General features: G+C 43.4%; 2 protein-coding genes across 7 annotated transcripts in view; both read left to right on the top strand.

Moving 5' to 3' along the window:
• arhgap29a (Rho GTPase activating protein 29a) overlaps positions 1-8,739 on the top strand; it is a 36,298-nt gene extending 27,559 nt beyond the window's left edge. For 3 of the 6 annotated variants that reach the window (XM_056434077.1, XM_056434078.1, XM_056434083.1), the window contains 10 exons: positions 268-437; positions 1,123-1,254; positions 3,320-3,418; positions 3,733-3,899; positions 4,756-4,944; positions 5,377-5,514; positions 5,806-6,041; positions 6,206-6,509; positions 6,618-6,726; positions 6,854-8,739. In XM_056434077.1, coding sequence (XP_056290052.1) covers positions 268-437; positions 1,123-1,254; positions 3,320-3,418; positions 3,733-3,899; positions 4,756-4,944; positions 5,377-5,514; positions 5,806-6,041; positions 6,206-6,509; positions 6,618-6,726; positions 6,854-7,779 — 2,470 coding nt within the window. In that variant the 3' untranslated portion in view covers positions 7,780-8,739. The remainder of the gene's footprint in view (positions 1-267; positions 438-1,122; positions 1,255-3,319; positions 3,419-3,732; positions 3,900-4,755; positions 4,945-5,376; positions 5,515-5,805; positions 6,042-6,205; positions 6,510-6,617; positions 6,727-6,853) is intronic. The other 3 variants (XM_056434082.1, XM_056434080.1, XM_056434079.1) reach the window with 3 other exon arrangements.
• Positions 8,740-9,107: 368 nt separating this feature from the next.
• Positions 9,108-27,949, top strand: part of LOC130205902 (retinal-specific phospholipid-transporting ATPase ABCA4-like) — a 38,572-nt gene continuing 19,730 nt past the window's right edge. Inside the window, 12 exon segments of the mRNA XM_056433435.1 lie at positions 9,108-9,213; positions 9,653-9,764; positions 10,163-10,256; positions 10,355-10,496; positions 10,734-10,873; positions 12,582-12,709; positions 14,203-14,400; positions 17,061-17,150; positions 18,102-18,336; positions 18,909-19,048; positions 20,877-20,993; positions 27,240-27,437. Coding sequence (XP_056289410.1) covers positions 9,699-9,764; positions 10,163-10,256; positions 10,355-10,496; positions 10,734-10,873; positions 12,582-12,709; positions 14,203-14,400; positions 17,061-17,150; positions 18,102-18,336; positions 18,909-19,048; positions 20,877-20,993; positions 27,240-27,437 — 1,548 coding nt within the window. The 5' untranslated portion in view covers positions 9,108-9,213; positions 9,653-9,698.

Here is a 27,949-nt window from a genome sequence, read left to right as displayed (position 1 = left end):
ACCCTTCTATACTGTATTGTTGCTGGTCTTAAATGTAAATGATGTGAAATGTCATATCCTTCAACACAAAAGACAAAATACATTTGATTGAATGCAATTGCTCTACTTGAGATGTCTCCCCTTTGTCCTGTTAAGATGATATATAAATTATTGTAGGCGATATAGATAAAATCGCTTTAACTTGTCTTATATGCATTCTTATAGTTAGTATAACTCTATGAAGAATGTCTAACATCATTATTTTCATTCCATCATTTTCCTCCCAAGGATGATGTTCAACAAGCGCTCGCTAAGTGGCAGCCACTCGTCCCACAGTAACCTGTCACAGGCCTCGGTGACCTCTGACCTCCTCGGTGCAGATGACATTGAAAGTCCCATCACTGCCCAGCATGCCAGGATTGCCGAAAGGCGCTGCAACAGTAGCACTGACATTCAAGGTACGCGGGCTTACATCTCGCCCCACAGCTCCATCTCTGACAGTCTTGTGATCGTTTAAGCAAGTGCCTGCTGCGATGTTTTAGTCCAGAGGGACAGTGATATCTTCTATATTGCCAACATGTTGTGTAGCCAAGTAGAAGACGATTGGCTTTGTGAGTAACATGTACACATTTTGAATTATGAAGTGAAGTGTGAAGGTAAGCGAAGCATTACACTGTGGCCCGTTTGCTCTATTGTTACCTCTTTTGTTCTGTTGTCCTTGTGCATTCAAGTATGATCCTCTCAGATCTTTGTAAGCAGCACTTCTTGCGCTAAGTGTTAGTGGTAAATGGGCTCTTGACTTTTAGGCCAATTTGAGGTGAAAAGAGTAGTACGCTACTGAACATTGCAATCACACATTGCAGGCTTTTTAATAATAATATTTAGATATTTTATTTGAATGCAGGTCTGTAAGATATGATCATTAAAAACAGATGTGCACCTTGCATACCCAATGAAACAAGTCTGATGATGACTTTCAAGGGCCATAAGTTCTTTTATGATCTGTACTGGAAACCAAGATTTCAGTAACATTTAGATTTTTTGCTTTGTCTGCAGAATAAGAAATGCAAAAGTAAAAACCATTTACGACACAAGGGGGCTGTAATATTGTGCACGACAGTGTTGTAATTTGTCTTTATCCAGCAGCACTGCGGATTCAGGCCTCGTTCCGTCCCTGGGCCTCGGGCAGCCAGGGTGGAGGTATGTGCAGCGACTCAGAAAGTGCTGGAGGGAGCAGTGAGTCCCGGTCCATGGACTCACCCACTGCAAGCCCAGGTATGCCCATTCAGGACAGCAGCTTATTTAACCCTTGTGTTGCCTTCGGGTCAATTTGACCCGATTCAATGTTTAACCCTCCTGTCGCCTTCGGGTCAATATGACCCGATTCAATGTTTAACCCTCCTGTTACCTTTATATTTACTAACATATTTTACCCTTGAGGTCAATATGACCCCAGCTATTAAAATCTCCAGAAAATTATTAGAATTAATATTGTTTTCCAAGTTTAAGTGTGAGGTACTTTATGTTTGTTTGTTGACTCCCGAAAGAACACCGACATTAAACATTGAATCGGGTCAAATTGACCCGAAGGCGACAGGAGGGTTAAATATTGAATCGGGTCAAAATGACCCGAAGGCAACACAAGGGTTAAAGAGTTTAAAGTTGACACACTTTAAACTCGTGTTTTTGACATTTTATTTTTCAATGGGCATGTTGTTATGAATTGATTATTGGCTTCAACCATACTTGCGTACACTATGCTGTAATCAGGGTTTATATTTCTTGCCCGCTTATGAAGAGACTAATTATATGACTGCTTTAATATTCTACATTTACATGCGGTTATGTTGAGATGTCAAATAAATAAAACCACATTTACCGCCAAACCAAGAAAGCCAAATCACCTGTTTTAACTCTGTTGTTACACAACACTTATCTGTAATTATCAGGGAGCAACTGCCTCACGTCATTGACAAAGACACCTCGCATTGCAGAAGAGAGGCAGCATAGGCATTCCTCAGTGCTGACTGTCTGAAGAACCCTGGGGCGTGCACATATTTCTTTTCTTCTGCTTATGAACTTGATGTTCAGACCAACTTTGTTGGTATGTCATCTCGGAGTCAAGTCGCTTAGCAATTACTCACAGCGGTGCCTCTTTGTCGTTGAACAGTAAGCGAATCTGCTCGTCTGCAACGCGCACAAACACACGTTTTGGTGCAGGTTGAGTTGTTGTGCAACAGTTCGGATGCGTCACAGACCATTTAATGACCTTTTGCACAAATCTGGATCCTCATCCGAGTGTTTGCAGAGGAGACTTTCTCACAAAATGTGTCTGTTCGCAAAGATTGATATGTGTTGCCCCAGGTGGGCGTCTAGAGTTCACAGTTAAAGAGACAACCTTCCACTAATTAAAATGTGACATATTATACACGCACTGTTAAATGTTTACTTGACTGAATTCAAAATCTTTGAAACTCATGTTTTAACTAGTGCTGTGAAAAATAACGCGTTAACTCAGTTAATTAAATTACAGGATTAATTAGTTAATTTTTTAAAACGCATTTAACGCATGCGCAGAATGAGCTTCCAATCCGTCTGTTGTTGGTCGTCTCTCCAGCAGCATGTCATTCTGTCTCTACATGTCGCGTTAACACGTCTCCGATCTCCGTCTCGCGCGCCGCAGAGCTCGGATGCCGGCGTGTGCGCGCACATCGGGACGAAAAAAAGTCACTTTCAGAGCACCGATGCTGGCGCGCGCACTGGTGAGCAAGTTATGTGCACCCCTGTGAATAAATGCAGGGCTCTCAAGTGTCTGCGCGCATCGGGACGGAGCAAAGAAAAGTCACTAGCACCCCCCCTAGTTTTAACACAAGGATTCTCTCGTTTACCAGTAAGATACAGACTCTCCTCGGCTGGGGAAGGGTGGTAGATTGACAATACATCTAGAAGAGGAGGTGAAACCTTCCAGCTCCCCCCCCCCCCCACACACGCATCCAACATCCCCCAGAGTGTGAACGGTGTAGGAAGTCATCCTGATGAGCCTCCTTAATGGGCTCATTAGAAGATCAACCATATTATTAAAATGACCAGTCAATGGAGGTGTGAATCGCCAACAATCTTCTCCTGGTAATTTGATTATCAACAGCATAAAGTCAACCACGCCTTTTCTCTTGGCACTTTAAATTCAGGAAGGTTGTCCCATTCCAGCTCACAGTAGTTCTCATTTCCAGTCCCACCACTGGACTGTAGAGTTGACCACAGGAGAGAGAAACAAGTAGAATTGTCTCCGATATAGCAGAGGAGATGTGGACTCACTGGTGTGTCCTGCCTTACTGCTCAGGAGACTTCAAGAGGAGGTTACCCAGAACCCCCTCAACCGGCACCATGTCGTCTGCTGATGACCTGGATGAGAGAGAGCCTGCTTCACCCTCTGATAACGGTGAGTCAAACTGAACACTGGGAATGTTCTCAATAGGATTTTAAATGGATTCCTAAACTAAATTGCTTCTGTCCATCCGGGGAGAGGGATCCTCCTCCGTTGCTCTCCTGAAGGTTTCTTCCCTTTTTCCCCTGTCTATTTCTTGGGAGTTTTTCCTGATCCGATGTGAGGTCCTGGGACAGGGATGTCGTATGTGTAATTTTGTGCAAATTTGTGATATTGGGCTATACAAAATAAACTGAATTGAATTGAACTAAATCCAAGAAGAAAGGAAACGTGTTCTCATGATTTGTCCTTTCTCTCCTTTCACTCAGCATGTTTGAGTGAGATGGTAATCGAAACGGCCAGCTCCCCGGGTCCCTTTAGAAACACCCAGATGTCCAAGGCGGCTCAAACCCACAAGCTGAGGAAGCTTAGAGCGCCATCCAAGTGTCGAGAGTGCGACAGCCTGGTGGTGTTTCATGGAGCAGAGTGCGAGGAGGTAACCTTGTTTATTTAGTTTTAGAAATAATGGAACCAAACACCCACCATGAGCCCCTAGTTGGACCTTTGCTAAACATAGTAAGTCCACAGAGTATTTCAAGTTCAACTTAACCACTGCCAAAGTTACACAGTGGTGTCTTTATCGCTCACGGTGAGCAAAAATGAAACAAAAACAAAAGAGCTAGACCAACTCGTCCCACATCAGAACTTTTGAATTAAGGGAAAAGTTGAAAGTGTCCACAGGCTCTCCTCGGAGACCAAATCCCACAACTGGTCCCAGTGGGGGATCGGCAGTGGAAACTGAAGACATTTTGTTCGTATTCGAAAGGGGTTGCCTCCATCTCCCCTGTGCCCCTCGGTTTATTTTAGATCCAGTTTCTTTCCATATTTAATAGGTACACTGATACACAAGACCATAACAGAACGGTTACTGGAAAAACATTTGTTTTAATTGGCTAAGTAATAGCTGTAGACACAAGACATACGAATATGTATTGGAATCACTCCATGGCATTCGTTCAAGGGGTTCCCAGACGTGAAACTTTCCGTGTCTTCGTTTTACGGGCTAGTTCACAAGAAAAACATGCCCAATCATCTTCATGCCCAAGCTAGAAGGAGTAAAGATGTTTTTTCTACATTAGTTGCATTTACAGTCGGTGGTTGTTTTTGATTGGCTGTGTAACTACAAACTTAAAGCGTTATCCTGGTTGTATTCCATTGCTTTAGCAACTATAATGATGAAAATGTTCAACTGGGAACAATTCAGTTCCATCCTCTATTTTCATCTCTGCCTGTCAGCAGTATGAAAAAGTCTTTCACTTTTATAACGAAGATACTTTCCCACATGTTCGCAGTGTTCCATAGCCTGCCATAAGAAGTGTCTGGAAACCCTGGCCATCCAGTGCGGCCACAAGAAGCTCCAGGGGAGGCTGCAGCTCTTCGGCATTGACTTCACACAGGCAGCTAAGAACAGTCATGACGGCATCCCCTTCATCATCAGGAAGTGCACATCAGAAATCGAGAGCCGAGCTCTCAACTTAAAGGTAGTTGCAGTCAAGTATAAGATAAGCATGTATGATATGGTGGTTCACAGTTAATATCCTGTTAGGGTGTTGCTTCTTCTTCTGGTTTGTCTTTGACCTTTTACAATACTGTAACAAATACATGTATAATGCAGTGGTTGGGCCGGTAGATGCTGCCAGTGTTAAAAGATGAATGATGTTTTCTATGGAATAATGACATCCTAGTTATATTTGAAAATAAAGCACACACTTGCTATTAAGTTTCCTCAATTCAAGATATTTTGTATAATTCTTTGACCCACATTCCTAAACCTAAAGATTGCACCCATTTGATTTAAATCCATAAACTGAATGGTGTACAGTGTATCCTATTAATGATAACCCAGCGTGCATCATGAAAATTGCATTTAATTTTCTTCTGTTTCGAATGACTTCATTTGTTGTGCTGTGAAGGGTATCTACCGCGTGAATGGTGCCAAGTCACGGGTAGAGAAACTTTGCCAGGCATTTGAGAATGGCAAGGACCTGGTGGAGCTCTCCGAACTTTATCCCCACGACATCAGCAACGTACTCAAACTCTACCTGAGACAGGTGGGCTGCTTTTGAAACCTTATCCTAAGCACAATAAATATTTTGTAAGTGGGTCATCCAAATGAGGATACGAGTTGGTTAAATGTTTTGCTTTACAGAACAAACTCACCGCAGTGGTGTTTATTTGCCTTAATATTGTTGGTACATAACTCCCCCTCTTATCCCCCAATTGCTTATATCATTTCTAATTCGGTCCCACTTGTCTAATTACTCAAATCATTCTATTGTCTCTGTTTATTATTAGCTACCTCGTTTCATTTGTTTTTCTCCCTGTCTTACGTTCCTCTGCAGCTTCCAGAGCCGCTCATCCTGTTCCGATATTATAACGACTTTATCGGCCTGGCCAAGGAAAGTCAGAGTGTCATTGTGGAGGAACTGGAAGCATTGAGACGCAGTCCCACCCAAGTGACCCCGGCCCAGGTCAGCGTGGATCTTAACCGGGTCCTCTTCAAGATCAAGGACCTCCTGAGGCAGCTGCCACGAGTTCATCACAAGATACTGCAGTTCCTCATCGAGCATCTGCATCGGTACAGCGGCCTCAGTGAATTCACCCATAAACACGCGTTTCATAAATGCGTCATTAAAATGATCACTTTACAAGTAGGCTTGTGCATTTCATGCTTTAAAATGTTCTTAGAAATCATTCAATAGAGGAAAGATGACTCCTAACAATAATCCGTCCTCTCTCCAGGGTGATGGAACAATCAGACGAGAATAAGATGACAGCCAGCAACCTGGGTATCATCTTTGGCCCAACGCTGATCAAACCGAGGCAGTCGGACGCTGAGGTCTCCCTCTCCTCCCTGGTGGATTACCCATATCAGGCACTCATTGTTGAACTTCTGATCAGACACTACCAGATGATCTTCGACACGCCCCTCAGTCCACTGAGTCGCACCTCGCCGCCAAAAATTGATGCTCAAGCTCGCCACGCCCACCACGAGAAGGAGCAGCAGCTGAGCAGGCACTCCAAGTCGCTGGGAGACATTAAGGAGGTAATTAGTTTATTTATTGTGTGGCATGTTTTCGCATCAATATCACTCACGGAACATTCAACCTTAAAATGGTTAATCATCGCTTTGCTGTCTGTCTTATCGTTGCAGCAGAGCTCTAAGGTGTATAAGAGGTACTCCTCCATAATTCCTTCATCCCACTTATTGTGTGAGGTCGAGGAGACCACGCCCCGCCTCATTGGAAGCGACTTTGAACCTGGTTAGTATTGTTACAAAGATAGTAAGCCCAATAATTGTATTTTTGGCTGCTGGGTATTGTCTATATGACCACACTGTTTTACTTAATATGTTAATATTCAAACAATTGTTTATCTTTCTATTCAAAGTTGATGAAGTGGATTTTGAGGCCTTTAATGGGGTTTTGGAATCAGGCGTCCCTGAGTTCCCAGGGGCCAGGGTCCCGCTTCGTCACCCTCGCAGCAAACTCTCCTCCCGGCCAGTGAGCCTGCCAGCTGAACGAATACTCAAAGTCCAAGTCGACGAGAACAACACGCGGAACGGCACCGATCAAGAAAGGAAGGGCGGCGGTTGCGACCAATCCGTCAACGAGGTGGACGAAACCGACACAACTAAATTGCGAGCGGGCCCGCATTACCGGCGTACATTTATTGAGACCCAGACGTTACGCAGAACATGGGACAAACAGTACAAGCATGATGCGGCTTCCAGGACTGTCAGAATTGTGGCCAGTTCTCCCACGGAGAGCACAGCAGTGGATGCCAGCAAGTCGCCGGCTTCTGTATCTTCATCATCTTTCTCCCTTGGCACTAGTAGGAGCATTAGCTCCATCTTCCCGAACAGACCATACACGGTTGCAGTGCGACCTAGCAGGAATTTAAGAAGGGAGGACAATGTAACCAGGTACATTCCTGTCACAACGGCTTTCAGGGCTCCCAGAACTCTACAGCCCCCCCCAGGGACCTTCTACAAGCCCCCGTCGGGGAGCAAAGTTAAAGAGATGCAGAACTGTGCATTAGCTAACAGTGCAGAGGAAGAGGAGGAGGAGGAAGAAGAAGAGGAGGAGGATGATGAGCACGAGGACGATGATGATGAGGAGGAGATGGGGATTGAGATAGAGGTGTCCGTAGATGAGCCTCCTGAGGAAGACGATGAGGCAGAGCAGGCAGCCATGTCTCAGTCTTCCAGCTCGAGCCCTGAGGAACTGAACCCCAACCAGGCCAAACCCCTGTACCAGAGACAACGGCCCAAGCGCCTCCAAGAGGTAGAACATCGAGAGGCTCATTTTGTGTGATCATCTGAGGGTCATCAGAGATATACAAAAAAAAAGTGTGCCATATTCTAATATACAAAGAGTAAGAAACATCTGGCAGTTGACTGCAATTTACAGATGTGCTTTGATGGAGGGCACCGTCTGGACAATTAAGTGGGCCTTCGGTCCTCAACAGACAAACAAGATGCACTTAAAATGCTGTATATTCTTTAACATGATTCACCAAGATTCCATCTACCAATCCCTTGTTCTGTATACTCTGACAACTGGTCAGGATATTTATAATTTTATTTTTTTAACTGTGCAATTACATTTTTATTTGAACATTTGTACCAAGTTCTTACGGGCTCACTATGTATGTTTATATACCAAAAATAAAATGTTTGAATCGATAGTGCATGTAGCCACCACACTGAACAAAGATGTGGTGCTCTTATAAATACTCTTCCACAAAACTCTTTCTACCTACTTGGAGTCTGAATATTTTTGGAGCTGTTACATTTAGACTGTAATTGCTAATGTTGCAAAACACTTCTGTATAAAGCAATATAATGACCATTGTTAAATGCTGTACTGGGTATCTGCATTGGCATTTGGTCATGTTATGAAGCACCAGTTTCAAAGGGCATACACCCACTTGTTTTTATACTGTTGAACTTGTATGGTGTCAACTCACAGATCTGAAAAGCTTTTAGAAATGCCACTGGATTGTATACTGATATTATCTTTCTTATTTTGATAACTTTTACATTTCTTAATAGCCAAAGCTGTTTTTCCTTTTTACAACTGAATTATTAGTTTTATCAGTAACTTAAACCTTACAGGTTCTTTATAACAGGAAGTACATCATTTATTTAAATGGTATCTGTTTTTCATGGTAATGTACAACGTTGACAGAATGTTGAAAGGTTCAGTGTAAAAAACAAAAACAGGTACATGAAACACCCTTTTGTAACTTATTAAAATATATCTGACAAATTTCATGACGGTGTGTCTTTTTCCATCCGAATAAAAAAATGTGCAGCAACTTTATTTAACTGAATAATTATTCCCATGATTACTATAGAAGTTAGGCAATTGTATTGTTTTCGCAAAAACAATTTTATCTGTTTTACAGTAAACTGCTTGATTTACCAAGCCTGATAATCGATAGAGATGCTAATATACGTTAAATTGCAATTCAATGTTTCATATTAAATGTGCACCAGTTGTAGGATTATAACCGGTGGGATTATGCAGTATAACGTAGGCCAGGTGGTTAGGTCATATGGGCCTCTGATAATGTTCTCATCGGTTACTAGTCTCCCAGCACTGAGAAGATTAAAATCAATCTGCTTAACTATTCACAAGGTCTGGATTCTAGCTGTGTAGCAACCCTGAGGAGCACTCGCTCGAATATGTGGCGTTACGCTTCATATATTGTGTATCGCTCCACAGTGCAAGTGTTCTTCTGAGGTGAGTGACATGATATTCTGGGTTAGAGCCATGCTTTGGGATGTATTCAATGTATAACTGTTGAGTAATGTGGGAGCAATAACGTGACACAATAGTTGCACCTGACCTAGAATTCTGTAATGTTGCATGTACTGGGAATGTGTGATATTCAGTGTAGTGACTTTAACCATGAATAGCTCGGGGGGGGGGGCGGGGGGGCGTTTGAGCATGTGGAAAGGTCTATTGTTACGCTGACCATGTGAAGTCTCTTGAGCTCCTTGACCTCATTACAGAGCTTTTACTAGCCCTCGCATGGAGTACTAACAGGATGAATGCATGGACACAAGGAGTTCATCCACAACATCTAGCTTTCCAAATACAAATGAGTCTTTATAGTTTTTTCTATGAATTGAGGTAGCTTCATTAAATTGTAAGTGTAATTTGGACGGGTTGAATACAGGTTTTTTGGCTGGTGCCAGCCCCTGCGGGGGTGAAGAAGAGGTGCCATGGGCTCAGGAAGAGAGGTCAAACTCCTGCTGTGGAAGAACTGGACCATTCGCAGGAGGCAGAGGGTAAAATCCACTCATCCATCAGTTCTACGCTCCATTTATCCCTCGGGTGGTTGCAGTTGCCTGAACTATAGGAATTACTTCTTAATTATGTTTTATAGTCCGCTAGTCCTTTTAAATGTACCTTTTTATGCTTAAAACAAAAATTTACAGTAGGAATATTAATGAGCCATAATGCATGTGAAGTGAAAATATCTAATCGACCTACACATTACTGGGGATTTATTAAAGAACTCTATTGTAGCTACTCATCTGAGTTTGTTTTCAGCTTTTTCATGGTGCTGGGGCATTATTGCCTCACACTCTAGAGTTCCCTTTTTCTACATCTTTTTCATCCAACAATCGCTTCCGAATACCTCACAAGATGCTGTTTTACAGTTTATGTTTTACTCTCCAACCAGATGCGTTTCTTCATGGAGATTATGTGGCCTGTTATGCTATTCATGGGGCTAGTGTGGCTGAGACGAGTGAATCCACTCTACCGTCAACATGAATGTATGAAAACATCAAACACATTTGATCTATGAAGTATGATGTCTTTTTCAAAAATATTCACAAAGGACTGAATACCAACAGTATCTACTTTCCCCCAGGCCACTTCCCCAACAAGGCCATGCCCTCCACAGGGATCCTGCCATGGATCCAGGGAATCTTCTGCAATGCCAACAACCCTTGTTTTCAATACCCCACCCGGGGTGAATCTCCCGGCCTGGTGTCCAACTACAACAACTCCATGTAAGCCTCACCCTGGGCATGTTGGAGGGAAGTTGTTTTTAACTGGAGGTGTTGAATTACATTTTGATCTGAGATGAAAGTGCAGAATTATGGCATGAAGTCGATGAGAATATGTTTCTGGTATAATGATGGAGTTGTTTCAAAGCATCGGTATATGCATACAATCGTATGTGAAGGTCAATGCTGTTAATCTGCTCTCCGATGAGAATAATGTGCGTGATTTGTTCTTGACTTCAGATTGGCTCGGTTTTACGCGGACGGCGAGGAGCTTCTTTTTAGTGACCCACAGTTTCTTCAGCTCGGGCGCCTCTGGAAAGAACTGAACGCTATGAGTAACTTCATGGACACCCTGCGCACCCATCCTGAACAGGTCTCAGGTCAGTGCTCCAGCCTTTCATCAACACAGTGCACACATATAATTGTCTGTAGAGGCAAACGCAACTTCAACTGGAGCAGATGTGACTTCTGGATTAGTTTTTTTTCTCACTTTAACGTTTCTATAAACGTTAATTTACAGCATGACTTTGTATTGCAAGCCATACTTAGTCTGCTACTGATTTGTTTCTGTTGTGATTGCTATTATAAAACATATAGGGGATTTCTATGGGCTAATGTTGAGGAATAAATATAATATAATATAAAGTCAAGCACCGTCTGGTCAAAAACAGCATCACAGTCTACATCATATTTTACACATTTTCCCATCAGTCATAGCTGTGAAGCCAATAGCAGGATCACATGACATGGGCTAAAGAAAGAAGCTGCTTAGTTTCACCACCAGTGTTTATTTGGTGGGAACGCAATTCACGCGCCCTCCATCCATGCGCCTCTCCATGAAAAAACAGACTGTAGAAACACAGATGCACCATGCAAACTGTTCCGTTAATGTCAACATATACATCTCTGTACTGTCTGTACAGTATGCTTCCCAGCCAAATGAACCTTTATGATGGGATTGGAATGAAGCCGAGTGCATTCCAGCCTGTGAATGATTACGTCTGGTTGCTCTCTATGCTGCCACTCTCATGGAGAAATATGTCGATGGCCGAACAGAGCTAACGGAGATATGGATCCACATTCCACACAAGTTCCCATGAGGCCCTGGGAAAGAAAACTGAATTACGTTGAGTACCAAGTTATGTAATTGTTGAAAAAAACCCTAATATTAAACAGAAAACCTTGAGTGAACATGTGTGTTTTATGTCCAAGGCCCTTGATTGTGTATGTTTACATGTTAAATGTATGCGCGCATGCACCTTTTGTCCATGCGTCTATTGCTATATTACCCATAATGACCTGTCCCTAAAGAAAGGCACGCTGTATGATGGCCAGTGATGGCACTTTGGATATTCTTAAAGGAATATAACTTTTATTTGCTTTCTGTTCTGAGTTGGATGAAAATAACAAGTTTCACTCAGCCTCATAAATATGAAGCTTAGCTTAGTACAAATACTGGAAGCAAGTGGGAAACAGCTAGCCTACCAGCACCTGGTAAATTCAATGATTCACTTGTTTTAACTTGTTTGTTTAATTCATACAAGAATCAAAGCATTCAAATGACAGTAAAGAGACTTTTGTTTCAATGATCAGTGCATTATAAATCTTCACTTGGTATGCGCAACCTCACCAGTCAGTTACCATCAACAGAGAAGGTATAATGTTGTTATTCGTCCTGTTGGCTCACTGCTCTGTCAGGTACTTTTGTCCCACCTCTTCTTGGATAGAAACAGGACTTATATTTACCTCTATTTCATTTCTAGCTTTTTGTTGTTGTTTCAAGAGGGTGCATGAAAAAAACCAATCCTTGTCAATCAAGAGCTGAACCTGGATGCTGGCCACACCAGCAATATGCTCGACGGAGAACTTTATCCATGCACAGGCATGTCACTGAATATAATGAGGGGGTGCAGAGGTAGAATTTCTTCATCCTATCTTCCTAAACTTTTAATACAACAGGTTTGTCACAACTTGCCCACAAAGTGTGTCACAACGTATAGTAGTTTGGGTAAATTCCTATATTGGTGACTGGTCTCCTGTTGTTTGAATTGGAGCATTTTCATTCACTCCCTCTGTCTCTCTATGTAGGCTGAGGCCTAAAGGTGGAGACTATCCTGAAAGACGACGAGACTCTGACATCATTCCTGCTTCGAGACATTCCTCTATCAGAGTCTGTGGTGTATCAGCTAGTCAATGCCCAAATCAGGCCTGAACAGGTAAGCACACGCACACGCACCTTCCTCCATCGCTTTAGGGAAGTTGACCATAAGAGCAGTGATTTCTCTCAGAAATTGAGCTACAACAAAACGTTTGGGCTCAGAGGTCATCTGGAACAAGTCACAGCCGATCACACACATTTGGAAATACAATAACTGTAGAGGATAGTGCTTGAGCCTAACACTCCCTGAGCCACTTCCCCTGTTACCCAACAGAGTTAGGTAGCGAAGTATACATGTGTCACATTTCAACATTATTTTAAACATTCGTTTCGTGTTGGAAACAAACGAAGAAGAGAGGACTATCTCCATCTGTCAGTGTTGACCCAACATTTTATTTTCCACACATTGCTCGAATCAATTCTTATGACTACAAAGTCTCTAAAAGTAAATGCCTTGTAGCGCCTCTGGGAACATCGACTCGCTGATTCAACGGTATAAGGAATGCTGCCTGAAGCTGTTCCGGTTGAACACTCATGTGTTCTCTTTGTTTATTTAAAATAAAATTGATGTCTCCATGCTTTCACTGGTAACACCTTATTAAACTTCACATCAGGCAAAGTCTGCAGGAATGTGGATTGACAGAACATTTTCATAAAGAGCTGAAAATGTCAGCAAGAGAGTCCTCAAACACTCGATGATTTGACAGTGGGACCTAAACTCTCATGGATTTGGCGGGAGCTTGCCACAAAGTCCATGAGAACGTGAGTGTGGAGATTGGAACAATTTGTCGAACTGCACACCTGTGCGTCACCGAAGTCTTCCACAAACTGTTAGCTTTACAGATAATGATAGCCATGTTATTGGTTTACACTCATTAATATGAGATGATATGTTAACGTTCATCATGCTAATTTTGGTCGAGTTGCTTTGGAGGAAGTCCAAAAGGAACTGGCGGTCAACAATAGCCGACGGACTTTGTGACTTTCTCTCTAGATTTAGGGACTTTTTGAGCTGGTAACTAGCTAACGTTGTTTTCATTGAAAAGGAGTTGGTTACATTGGGTTGAATATTTCGGTTGGATAATGAAAAAAATCTAACCTAAGCTACTCTAGCTAGTTTCTAAACATAACCAACCATAGCTTCAAGTGCACACAATATTTATAAATAAGCTGAAAGTGAAACTACGGTTTTTGTCAAAGGATTCTTTGGCATTGAAGAGAACACCAATACGTTTGTATTCAGTTCCCAGTCAGAAAGGGATGTCTAACGGCAAGGCAAAGCGGTGACAATATTCGCAATAGAGCTAAGACTTAAACTGATGGTGTTTGTTAGGTGAGCCTTCCAATTACGTAACTAAAATGTGCTTTGCTGCTGCCCCAGTTGCCCCAGTTGATGCAGCAGTTGACTCAGTTGATGCAGGAAACAACCAGATAGAAAATACTGCCCTGTGAAGTTCCCTAACAGATGTCCAAGTGCAATGATATCAGTATTTAATGCCTTCCAATTTAAACTAACGCATGTCTCCTGTCCACATCATTTTTTTCTTCCAGTTTGCCTTTGGGGTCCCAGCCTTGCATCTGAAGGACATTGCCTGCAGCCCGACCCTGCTGGAGAGATTCCTCATCTTCCCCGGCCGCAGAGGACTCTACGCTGTTCGCAATGCCATGTGCATCCTTACTCCTCAGCGGCTACAGATCATCGAGGACAAATTCTATGCTAATATCGACTTTTTCAAGCTCTTCAGACTGGTCAGTGTTGTCTGGGATATTGCCATCATGTATTATGTGCCACGGCTTATTGCTAAAAGCCACAGCGTATTATTGAATGGTTTAACATTTTTTCTAATTTAACTTATGAAGAAACACTGTACAATCCAAAGCGTTTATTCCACCCAAATTAAATTGGGAGCCCTTTTTCAACATTTCCACACTGCTCACACCAGTCGCAGCCATCCACTGTGGTCTGTATAAAGTTTATAGAAACATCATTTTAAATGAATAAAATGCGTACACAAGTTATCAATTTAGTTTATAAATTTGGAAGACCAGTATAGAGCTGTGGTTGGGCAGGTCCCATCTGGGCTGTGATGTTTTTTTTAGCTTATTTGCAAAAATGTTCAATGGCTTTTCACCAAATGCTGAGCCAACTGCTGTCATAAGGAAATATAGTATTAGGCAGGATATGACATTTGAAAAATAGTTATCAAACAGTGCCATGTAAGCGTTTATTAATTAATCTTGATGACAAGTCATAGAGCATTTGTTTTCTACCAATGAATGTAGAACACCCCCTTGTAGGAAACCTATTTAGGTTCCCAAATTACATCATATTTTCATTGTCTGCATTTTACAGCAACATTTCTTGTTCATCATACTTAATGCTATCCCTTATTACTCTGTCGCACAGCTTTAACTTTGTATCATATTTAGTACATTCCATGGATTAGCTCATGGTTTCGGTTCAGGCCTGACTTCACTTTGGCAGTTTGTACTCAAAACAGCTGAACCGAAACCTAACAAGTCCATACGGGCCCATCATACCGCAATGATGGCCAGGAACATACCAGGTGATAAACAGCTGGTGTTCTTTTTATTAGGACTCTGACTCAGAGGGTGGGACAAATTACATTTCTCAGAGAAATGCAAGTTGGCATGTGTCTTAAATAAATAAACTATAAACTACTATGCTCCAGGAATGTTGAACGTTGCATTACAATAACCCCAATATGTACATTATACATACGCATGAAAGATGTATTTTAAGTAGCAGTAATTTAATATTTCAAAAGGGCTGGAATATTTAACATATAGACACCACCTAGTAGGTTGTTGTATCAAAAGGATTATATGCAAAGTGGTTATAGTAATACAATAAGTAAAATACACAACCATAATAATTTACTACATGTGGGAACTTAAACTGAAACACTATTGGAAAGATTGAAAACAATAATAACAATTTCAACTCCAGTTGTTTACCTGTAACTTAATGTCTTATTCAAATACATTTTTAGATTAGATACACCAAGACAACATTTCAACCTGCAAAAAAAAAAGAAAAATGTAACCTCCAAAAATGATTGAACTAACACCACTTTATAGTCGCGAAGACCATATGACATTCATGCAAGGTCTTATTTACCTGCAAGAGGCTTGATTAAGACGGTGCTGAAGTTCGGCCAACATGCTTCAAATAGGTACGGGTGATGGGAAACAGCCATGAGCGTAAGCTGAGCAGGCAGAACGTGGCCTCTGTCTGTAATTGGCTTAGTGAAGAGACACTCCTCTCTTCAGTAACCAAAGGGCACTTTGAGTAAACACAGGCCACAATGAGACAGACGGCAACAATAGATGACCTCTGCCTCATCTTCATCCACGCACAATCACTTGGGACTAGGTCAACTGTGTTTAGTCTTCTGTCTGTCTTTGTCTTCCGCATCGAAAAGGCTCAAATGTATCTTGCCATCATTTCATGCCATCTTCTTCCCACTATGAATGAATTCCCTCATTTATTCTACATGGGTGATCTGGGTTCAGTGTATACACCCAAGAGCTGTGGGAACAGTTTGTTCACAATGTTCCCCCCCCCCCCCCCCCCAAAGCGGACGAGGACTTTTTTTCAACACCCCCAATTTTCAGGGTAGAGACAAATCCCTGATTTGCATTCACATAATGACGTGCCATCACGGACTCAAGATTCTTAATGCTTATAGTTTTATGCTCCTCAATTTAGACGGAAACGGTTTAAGAGCAAACTCTTGAGGAAGTTGTGCATGTCTGTCTGTGGCCACTGCTCTCTGATGATAATCTATATACAATATGTAACGGTGGAGGATGTCTCCTCTGGCAGTTCTGTGTCTAGGCCTCCTGCTGCTTCCTGGAACTATTGTGTTGTGAGTTGGCGAGAAGATCTCTGGGCCAACCAGCAGATCCTCAAGAGACAGCAATGCTCAGCAGATAATATATATACTGTGTATATATATATATATATATATATATGGTTCACTAAGACATGTTTTCGTCACTGCATATTTTCCCACCTAATTAATTAAAATTGTTTGTATATATCAGTTAATCATTCATTTAATTGACATCAATGACACATTTTTATGACATTTGACATAAACGAAACAAGATCATCACTGTGATGAATGTCTCTGCACTGCATCAGTTGAATTTACAAGACAGGACTTGATTTTAATAACGGCATGCATTCGAATACTTCCGACTGCAAGTTGGCCGGTATCGTCCTTTTCTTTTCGATCATCAAAACAAACAAAGTGACCCAAGGCGGGGGGATATTAGTAACTTCCTCTGTGTCAGGAAGACATTGTGTTTCTGAGAAATGTGTGATTTTGAGAAACAGAAAAGTACTAATATTAAAAATATGCATTCCTGTTTCTCTTCAGCTTCCTCTTGTGCTGGATAATCACTCTCAAGGCATTGAAATTCAACTCTGGGTGCAGGTCGTCTCTGCTGTCTCGGACAAACTGCGAGAGGTAAGGCATGGTCCAGTCCAAAAGTTCACCGCCTGCTATTTTTAGCTGTCAGGAAATTGTTGCTTCCCCTGCCTGAGCTTTCATGCAAACAGACAGTAGGGGGATATCATTTAGTGCGTAATAGGAAGGCTAAATCGAGAAAAGGTTAAGCCAAAAAAAACAGATATATCATCATTCTGGGACCATCCCAATGGAAACAACACCATGGCTGCAGGAACAGGTGTAGCCTCGATACGTGGAAAAGGTTAAACGTCAAGGGATCTGTTTTTTGTGTGTGTATATATATATATATATATTTGTGAAGTTGTATACATGTAAGTTAAGGTTTACCTGTATTTTTAAACATTCAGTGGGTGTGTTCATAAAAATGGTTTTGTTTGTTGTGGATGTTTCCATGGGTCGTGAAGTGTCGCTGACAGTCTGACGTCCTGTTGGCACGACACTTTGTCTTTGTCTTGACTTCAGACGATAGACAGTCTGTGGTCAAGACAACGTGTCTCTCCTATAGACCGTAGAGACAGGGGGTTAGCAAGGAATTAACTGAGGTTAAGACTTTTCTTCGCTTATAAAAGAACATGTCATGCTTCAGTTTATCTTTGTTGATCTACAAATTGTAAAAATAGCAAAGCATCAGGGTGAGCCCCCTGTTTTTTGCTCCTTGCAAACAGGTAGTCATGCAAATATAAAATAGTTTTCTGTGATCAGCCAGAGGTACTAATCAGAGCTCTGGCAAATTGCACACCATTGAATTGTTAAAATCGGGAGAAAAACATTACACTGTGGTCATTTTAAAGTACGATTTTGAACTGGCTTTTTATCAATGAACCATATTCTTGTCAATATAGTTGCTTATTGTGTGTACTTCTAATCCACTTGGACTGCTCCTTAACCCATCTTTAACACATATCTATTCTTATTTAAGCTCTGCTATACTTTCGTATCTCTCCACAGCTGTACCAGAGGAATAGCTCGAGGGAGCTTCTCCAGGTCATGACTCCTCTCTTCCAGAACAATCTGTCCTTCAGGGAGGTGATGGCCGCTGCCTCCAGCCTGGTATGTGGCTACACTGAGGGCACTTTCTCCCACGTCAACTCCTTTAACTGGTACGAGGACAATAACTACAAAGCTTTCCTGGGCATCAGCGGCCACAGGTCACAGGGCCAGTACACATATGACAACGGCACCAGTGAGTAGACACATCTATTACTATGTTAGTATGGCAGATGTTAGGCATTGGTCTGGTCTCAAGCTTTTGGCTTTACTTTGAAACTAGGGATTTGTTCTTGAGACTGGAACAATGCCTCTGTTATTTTTTGAAGTAACCCAACTCTAATTTGTGGCTTATAAAAGGGTCTCCTGGTTTAGTGTGTAAGACTCACTGGATTTGTACAGCACAACTTCATTTACGACTAAAAAGGAATGATTTCAGTCCAACCTGCGTCTTAATTTGCAAGATATCTTGAATCCTAAACATGTTGAATAGAAGTTAGTGGAAGGTTAGGCCAGAGTCAAAACAAAGTTCAAGTAGAATCAAGCTGAGGCCATTATGGCTCAAACTGTGTGGCCCCCTCCTGTAATGTGTCATATAGGAGCAAACATTTTATTCCTTCTTTCAACATTGAGGGCTCTTCATCTTATCTCTTCATTCATCTGATCTTCACCCTGCACAGTATGATAGATAATGATAGTATATTTGGATGAGCAAAACAAATATGTATCCAATGTATTCAGTACATACCACACAACCTTCCCCTGCAGCTCCTTTCTGCAATGATCTGATGAAAGAGCTGGAGTCCAACCCTGCCACCAGGATTGTGTGGCACTCTGTCAAGCCGATGCTGATGGGGCGGATCCTCTACGCTCCAGACTTGCAGGCCGCCCGGCAAATCATACGAAATGTAAGCAGCGTTGGCGACTCTGTGGATGCATTTTCTCCAAGCATGGTGGAAAACCATTGTTTCATACACTCATTCATGCAGGATTCTGATATTTCACTCAATTGCCTAATCTGATGCATTTGACCTTTTGGGTTATTATTTTCACTAGATGGTGGACTAACTAGGTAGTTGGTGGTAGTATTGAACAAACAAAGAAACAGATGGAGAGCTAATGAAAAATGTTTAAAGATAGATACAGATTCTCCAGATTACCATCTTTTAGATGATGTCTGTTACTCCATGACATCCGCATCTTTGATTTTCTTTGGTGCAATCAAGCCTACTGCAGTGAACAATGCATTCCCCTAAAAAGGGGATCGGCTTTCCTCATGTCATGTCCAGCCCTTTGTATCTAGATGTAGATACGTGTTGGTCAAAGCCCTTCAGGGGGGCAGCAGTCATGGATGGCTTGGTTGCAATGGAAGAACACGGGCTGATCGGCTGTGGTGACTACCACACAGTCCACTGGCGCCACGGTGTTTTCACTGTTATGTAAGCAGAAAGAGCCTGAAAGACGTGGGATCACGCACACAAAGAGAGAAAGAGACACACACACACACACACTTGTGTTTCCTCTTTCCTGACCTTTAATGCCCTCTTTGTTTTCCTCTTCCCTCAGATTGGGATCTTAATTGCTCTAAGAAAGTAATGACTAAGAGGTTAATCCATTGCCATACGAGACCAAAAACATGGCCTCTACAGGCGCTTTGTTATCTTCCTCTTAACTCTGTCATGCATCCGTTTGTTTCTGGAGAAACTCCAATTGACGCACATAAACCTATGTTTTCACACTGTTTGTGACTGCTCTTGTGTAATGAGGATCTATGAAGGGTGCCATCACTGCTATTTTATTTGGTTACTTTTGAACAAGCATTGTTAGATTTGAGTCTGACTAAACTCGCTACGAGGGCTCACTTTGTTGCACCTATGTACTGGAGGTATATGCTAAGTTAGGCAGAACATACCTCACTTCCCCTCCGAAGAAATCACCTCAAGAAAACCCCCAGGCCTCCTCCGGCTTTTGCTTGCCGTTAAACAGCCCCGGGGGAATGAGGAAGCACTCACTTGTGGGAACCTGACTGGGATTCACTGGGCAGGCTGAATGCATTCGGCCAGTTGTCACCAACAGCCTCCATTGTCACCCGGCTCCATTGTCCCCATTGTCCCCCAAAATCAGACACACACAAGAGGAAGGCGTTTAATTGGGTGTACTCTTGAGCGCTTTCATCCCCCACTGCCCATGACTGAATGCTGAAATAGCCAGCCTTTGGTATTTTTCACACAAGGCACTGTACCCACGCACATCCAGGGTTTTAATGATAAGCGTGCAGTAAATATTTGACTATTTGGCCCAGAGTGCATTTGGTGCGCAGTTGCTGGTTATCTGAAAAGGCCCGCGGGAATTCTTTGTGTGAGAATGTGTGTGTTGTCTTTGGGAAGCCTGTTTTCACAGATAGTTTAATGTGGGAATGTTCTGTAGCAGGAGATTAGAACTGTGACAATGTATGTATGTGAGTTTCTAAATGTTGTGAAGGCCTACATATGCAGACGTTTACATGAGTGGATTTTATTTGCATGTGTTCCCATATTTCTGAATTGTGTGCACCCAGATATGGGCTAGTTGTGTGCGCATGTTTGTTTTTGATAACAATTTCCTGTCCTTTCAATGTTGAGAAACCACATTTCTCTGACATGTGTACACACACACACACATGCACACACACACACACACATGCACACAATCCCCCCCCCCCCCCCCCACACACACTTCTTTCCATCACTCCTGCAGGCAAACACAACATTTGAGGAGTTGGAGAGGCTGAGGACGATGGGGAAGGCCTGGGAGGAAGTGGCTCCTCAGATCTGGGCTTTCTTCCAAGATGGAGTCCAAGTCAACATGATCCGGGTAGGACGGCAATATCGTGTGACTGAAGAGGTTTAAACCGTACGCCATAAGAAAAGAGGACACATACAGTGTGTTTGGTGTAAATAAATAAAACTCTTGTCAAATGCAACTGAATATAAGAAAAATCAATGAACACAACATAAGATTGCTGGATTCGACTCATTTAAAACTTACAGCAGATTTCAATTGGGGGGTAAAATGACATCCACTTACCAGTTTTACTGTGCCTATTACAGTAGATGTGATCAGGATCTACCATTGTTTCCATTCAGTTGACATTCAATGCCAAACAATTGGCCCTTTGAATGAGGTGATTGATGTCTTTTTCTCTGATCTTTTCCTCACTGATAATTCTAGCTGACGTCTCATCAGTTCACAAAGTTTCCTGTCTGAATATCTACCTTATCTTACTAAAATATGCCACTTCTTTTCCCTTTCCATCTCTCTGTCTCTTATTTTCTCCTTTTTACCTCCCTGTAAACCAAATCTACCGTCCTTATTCGCTCTCAGTAAATTTACATGAACTATCATTAATATCATTGATTAATATTAATCAGTTAATTCAATTTCCATCCATCCATCCATCCATTATCAATACCGCTTATCCTCATTCGGGTCGCGGGGCGCTGGAGCCGATCCCAGCTGACATTGGGCGAAGGCAGGGGACACCCTGGACAGGCCGCTAGTCCATCCAGGGCACATATTGTTGTGCACCGACAGATATGCTAGAGAGGTTCAGGTCATTTATGTTCGCTTTCTCTCATTCCAGGCTTCCTGATTGTTTTCACCTGTCATCACACCTGTCTCCTATGCTCATCAGTGTCAGCCCCGCCCCTGATTGGTCCCACCTGTGTCTTGTTACCATGTGCTTAAATTCCCCTGTCTCCCAGTGTTCCTTGTCAGTTCGTCTGGTCTTTTGCCATGATCAGGTCGGGTTATGTTGTGCTCTTGAAAAGTTTTTGATCCCTCACTACGTGAGCGCTTTCATTTTGTTCACTGCAGAACCGAAAAATAAAGTACTTACAAATACTTTATCTCTGTCTCCCGGGTCGTGCAATTGGGTCCTACTTCCTAAGTGTCTGAGATCGTAACAGAACGAACTGACCACATTATGGACCCAGCCGACCCAAGAACGCTTCACGCCGCTCTGTCGGTACAGGGCGTGACGATTTTTCATCACGAGGAAAAACTGGACAAAGTCAGCCGGAAATACAAGAGCTGAGAGGACGCCAGGCCGGGGTTCAGGAAGAATTATCTACACAGATGCAACAACTGGTTGCCCAAATGAATAATTTTTACACTCATCAACATACTGCTCCTCCGGTGACGTCATCCACAGCTGAGAATTTGCCTGTCAATACTCCTGCTGACGACCCAGGTCAGGCTGTTTCCTCCCGTTACGGCTGGCTCTTCCGGAGAGATTTTCCGGAGACTCTTCGAATTGCAGAGCCTTTCTGGTACAGTGTGATCTGCATTTTCAACACAACCCAGCAGCTTGTTATCTGAGCATGGTAAAGTGGCGTTTATTGTGTCTCATTTAACGGGAAGAGCTGCAGCCTGGGCTACTGCAGAATGGTCTAGAGACACCGAACTATGTTACTCATTGGCCGATTTCATAGAGACTATGAGGCGCATTTTTGACCACTCATCGCCTGCTACGGAGGCCAGCAGAAGACTGTTTCAAATACGTCAGCTCAACCGTCAGGTGGTTGATTATGCCATCGAGTTTCGTACAGCAGCAGCGGACAGCGGATGGAATGTTCCGGCTCTTCGTGACGCCTTCATGACAGGACTTCGGAACCGATAAAGGACCAGCTGGCTCCACTGGAGACACCGGGATCTGGAATCCCTCATCGCTGTGGCCATCCGGATCGATAACCGTCTTCGGGAAAGAGAGAGGGAGCGTCGACGCAACCGAGATGTTATTCCCAGCTTCCAGAATTCGCCTCGGAGGGTCGCGCCGCCAGCGGAGGATTTCCAGCTCATGTTACCGGACCATCTGAGGACTACACTTCCGAATGACTCCGGTGAACCCATGCAGCTTGGAAGAACCAGGCTTTCTCTGGAGGAGAGGCAGCGCCGTCACGGAGGGTTGCTGTTTCTACTGCGGCCAGCCGGGTCATCAACTCGCTTCATGCCGGGAAAGATCGTGCTCACCAGTCAAAGGAGGGCGCTGGTGAGCAAGTTTCCCAGACTTCCCTCCTCGACCTGTTACTCAGGTAGACATTTGTATTAACAATCAGACCATTGACCAAGGTGTGTTAATAGACTCAGGGGCTGACGAAAGCCTTATAGACTGGGGCCTAGTCAAACAGCTAAAATAAAACTGTCCCGCTATCTCATCCTGTTAGTGCCAGTGCCTTAGACGGCCGCTTGTTGTTCACAGTTACCCATTGCACTGAGCCCATACAGATTACTATAAATAAGGACCATACCGAGAGCATGCAATTTCATATTTTTGAGTCGACTCAGCACCCGATTATTTTGGGGTTTCCTTGGTTGAAGATCCACAATCCTCACATAGACTGGCCTTCAGGGAAAGTTAAGGAATGGGGAGAGGATTGTAAGGGCAGGTGTAAACTTTCGCAACCTGTTAATGCACCAACAGACTCTAGTAGGATCATTATAGATCACCCTGACTATCCTGATCTACACAAGGTACCTTCCTGTTACCATGATTTAAAAGAAGCGTTTAACAAGTCTAAAGCCTTGTCGCTACCTCCTCACCGAGATTTTGACTGTCCCATTGATCTCTTGCGGGAGCCCCCATTCCCAAGGGGAGACTTTACTCGATTTCGAGACCTGAGAGAACAGCAATGGATGAATACATCTCCTCTTCACTCAAATCAGGGATTATCCGTCCTTCATCGTCTCCAGCCGGAGCGGGATTCTTTTATGGTGGGAAAGAAAGACGGGTCTCTGAGACCTTGCATAGACTACAGTCCACTAAATGACATTACGGTGAAGAACCGCTATCCTCTGCCACTCATGTCATCTGCTTTTGAACTGCTTCACACGGCCAAGATATTCACCAAGTTGGATTTAAGAAATGCATATCACTTGGTTAGAATAAAACAAGGGGATGAGTGGAAGACTGGATTCAACACTCAGAATGGTCACTATGAGTACTTGGTAATGCCTTTTGGACTGTGCAATGCACCGCTGTTTTCAAGCTTTTGTGAATGAGGTTTTGCGGAATTCTTGAATATTTCAGTGTTTGTGTATCTGGATGACATACTGATTTTCTCCCCAGACGCTAAATCTCATGTTAACCATGTCCGCCAAGTTTTGCAGAAACTACTGGATAATCAGCTATATGTCAAGGCAGAGAAGTGCGAGTTCCACACAGAAGAGGTGTCTTTCTTAGGATACATAGTCTCACCTAATCATATCCAAATGGATCCTGCGAAAGTCAGTGCAGTATCCCAGTGGCCCACACCAGACTCCAGGAAAAAGGTTCAGCAGTTCCTAGGATTTGCTAACTTCTATAGGAAGTTTATTAGGAATTTCAGTTCTGTTGCTGCTCCTCTGCATGTTCTGACTTCTCCTAAGGTTCACTTCAAGTGGACCCCCAGGCGGATCTTGCTTTCAAACTTCTCAGAGATAGATTCACATCAGCTCCCATACTCACCATTCCAGATCCCCAGCGCCAGTTTATGGTCGAGGTGGATGCTTCCAATGAGGGAATTGGAGGAGTACTGTCTCAACGTTCTGCAGAAGACAACAAGATGCATCCATGTGCTTACCTGTCGCGGAAGTTGACAACGGCAGAGCGGAATTATGACGTGGGAAACAAGGAATTGTTAGCTGTAAAAGCTGCCCTCGAGGAATGGAGACACTGGCTGGAGGGTGCAGAGCAACCGTATTTAGTCTGGACAGATCACAAGAATCTAGAATATATAAGAAAGGCTAAGCGTCTCAACTCCCGTCAGGCCAGGTGGACACTTTTCTTTAGTAGATTCAACTTCACACTCTCTTTTCGTCCCGGGTCTCAGAATCAAAACCCGATGCTTTGTCTCGTCTTTACGATCCCGAACCACTTGCGGTAGAGCCCAAGACCATCCTTCCACTTAACCGGGTGATCGGAGCCTTTTCCTGGCAAGTGGAGTCAGACGTTAAAGAGGCAAATGTCATGAATCCAGCGCCTAGCGAGTGTCCCAACAATCTGCTGTTTGTTCCTGAGGCTCTTCACTCCAAGGTCATCCACTGGGCTCACTCATCTGTGCTTCGTGCCATCCGGGAGTAGCAAGAACAATGTTCAGGATTCAACAACGTTTCTGGTGGCCATCCATGAAGAAAAATGTGGCCGAGTATGTAGCGGCTTGTCCGGTGTGTGCGTGTAATAAGACCTCATCTCAAGTTAAGATGGGCTTGCTCCAGCCGCTGCCGATTCCCCATCGTCCTTGGTCACACATTTCGATGGATTTTGTGACAGGATTTCCCTCATCCAGAGGCAAGACTACGGTTCTAACAGTGGTTGATCGATTTTCAAAATGGCTCACTTCATCCCATTGACCAAGCTTCCTCTGCCAAAGTCACCGCAGAGGTCATGATGAATCACGTATTCAGGATCCATGGATTCCCTAATGACATTGTTTCCGACAGGGGTCCACAATTCATTTCCGCCTTCTGGAAAGAGTTTTGTCGACTCATAGGTGCCACCGTCAGCCTGTCATCAGGATATCACCCTCAGTCAAATGGACAGTCGGAGCGTCTGAACCAAGAACTAGAGACTACGCCACGTTGTCTCGTCTCCCGAACCAGACCACCTGGGTGACCACCTCACATGGGTCGAGGTTGCCCACAATACCCTTCCCACGGCGGCCACAGGTCTCTCTCCATTCCATTGTGTCAATGGTTTCCAGCCTCCACTTTTCCCTAACAACGAGGAAGAGGTGATGGTTCCATCGGCACATGCCATGATCAGACGTTGTCGCAGAGTTTGGGCTGGTGCTCGCCAGTCTCTTCTCCAGTTCAGCTCGGATGAAGGCTGTTGCGGTCGTTCATCGCAGGGTCGCGCACACCTACAGTCCAGGCCAAAAGGTTTGGCTCTCTACCAAAGACTTACCACTGCATGTCGCCTCAAAGAAACTGGCTCCGAGATTTGTGGGTCCGTTTCCAGTGTCCAGAGTCATCAACCCGGCGTCGACGCTTGCAACTCCCAGGACCTTGAGAGTGCACCCAACGTTTCACGTTAGTAGAATCAAGCCGGTGTGTGAGAGCACACTTGTTCCCGCCTCAAGCCCCTCCACCGCCCCAGTTCTTTGAAGGGGTGACGTTTACAAGGTCCGTAAGCTACTGGAGGTCCGTAATAGGGAGGGCAAGCAATTCCTGGTAGACTGGAAGGGTTACGGTCCTGAGGCTAGAAGCTGGATAGCTGCTTCATTTATCGTAGACAAGACTCTTATCCACGACTTTTACAATCAGCCTGGGCCATCAGGAGTTGGCCCTAGAGGGGTACTGTTGTGCACCGACAGATATGCTAGAGAGGTTCAGGTCATTTATGTTCGCTTTCTCTCATTCCAGGCTTCCTGATTGTTTTCACCTGTCATCACACCTGTCTCCTATGCTCATCAGTGTCAGCCCGCCCTGATTGGTCCCACCTGTGTCTTGTTACCATGTGCTTAAATTCCCCTGTCTCCCAGTGTTCCTTGTCAGTTTGTCTGGTCTTTTGCCATGATCAGGTCGGGTTATGTTGTGCTCTTGAAAAGTTTTTGATCCCTCACTACGTGAGCGCTTTCATTTTGTTCACTGCAGAACCGAAAAATAAAGTACTTACAAATACTTTATCTCTGTCTCCCGGGTCGTGCAATTGGGTCCTACTTCCTAAGTGTCTGAGATCGTAACACATATAGAGACATACAACCATTAATTCAATTTCAATTAAGTTTATTTTATATAGCCGAATAGCACAAATTACAAATTTTCCTCAGAGGGCTTTACAATCTGTACACATACGACATTCCTGTCCCAGGACCTCACATCGGATCAGGAAAAACTTCTCTGAACAACTTTTCCATTTCGAACCTTTTCTGTGACGGACGAATCTTCTAAACATGTTAATGCTTTGAATAAGTTATTTTTTTGTTTCTTTAAGGTTGCCTTATCTTTCCCCTTTCCTCTTGGTTTTGCGAAATGTTTGTTGTTGTGTTTGAAATATTTTCTTAAAAATAAGATCTTGTTCTTAATCGAAAAATAGAAAGAAAAAGAGGTAAATAAAGCCTATTTACCTCCTTTTGTGTTTAGGACACCATCTGCAATCCATCGGTGATGGATTTCATTGACAGGAGTCTGGAGGAGTCCCCGTTCTCCTCCAAACACATCCTCAACTTCCTGTACAACGGCCCACCAGAGGAGCGTCCGGCTGACGTGCCTGATTTTGATTGGCGGGACATCTTCAACCTCACCGACCGGTTCATCCGAATGCTCAACCAATACGGGGATGTGAGTAAAACACATCTATCGTTTTTGCATTTCTTTGGCTCAACTACTTCTGCCTAGAAGAATGTGTGTAACAATGCAGAATCGTACAGGCTCCACATTTCCAGAAGAGAATATGGTGTCACGATTGTTTTTGCAAACTTCTCCCATTGGGCTCTGGGCTGTTTTCCACATGTCACACACCTGAGTTTTAGGACAGGCCTATTCATTAAATAATCCAAATAAGACATGTCTTGTCACTTGTTCATTTCAAAACCCTCGTTGCCTTAATACCATGTGTTCAATACAGTTCTTAATGTGATGCAACAGTTAGATGAGCTGCCTTTGGGCTCTGCAATTTGTCTGCGGGAAATCTATCCAGGTGGGCGAGAGCCATAGCAGCAAACTGGCTGTCGAGTCTCTTTTGTCCTGCTGAAAAAAACAAAACAGAAACACATCATGAACCTTCTCTTGTGAGTGCCCTCCACATTTAGTGGACCAATGCATTTGAAACAAAGTTTAAATCACTCCTTTCC

This window comes from Pseudoliparis swirei, chromosome 16, assembly GCF_029220125.1.
Source record: "Pseudoliparis swirei isolate HS2019 ecotype Mariana Trench chromosome 16, NWPU_hadal_v1, whole genome shotgun sequence".
Lineage (NCBI taxonomy): Eukaryota > Metazoa > Chordata > Actinopteri > Perciformes > Liparidae > Pseudoliparis > Pseudoliparis swirei.
The sequence above is the reverse complement of the archived record's forward strand: the minus strand, read 5'-3'. Positions and strand labels throughout refer to the sequence as shown.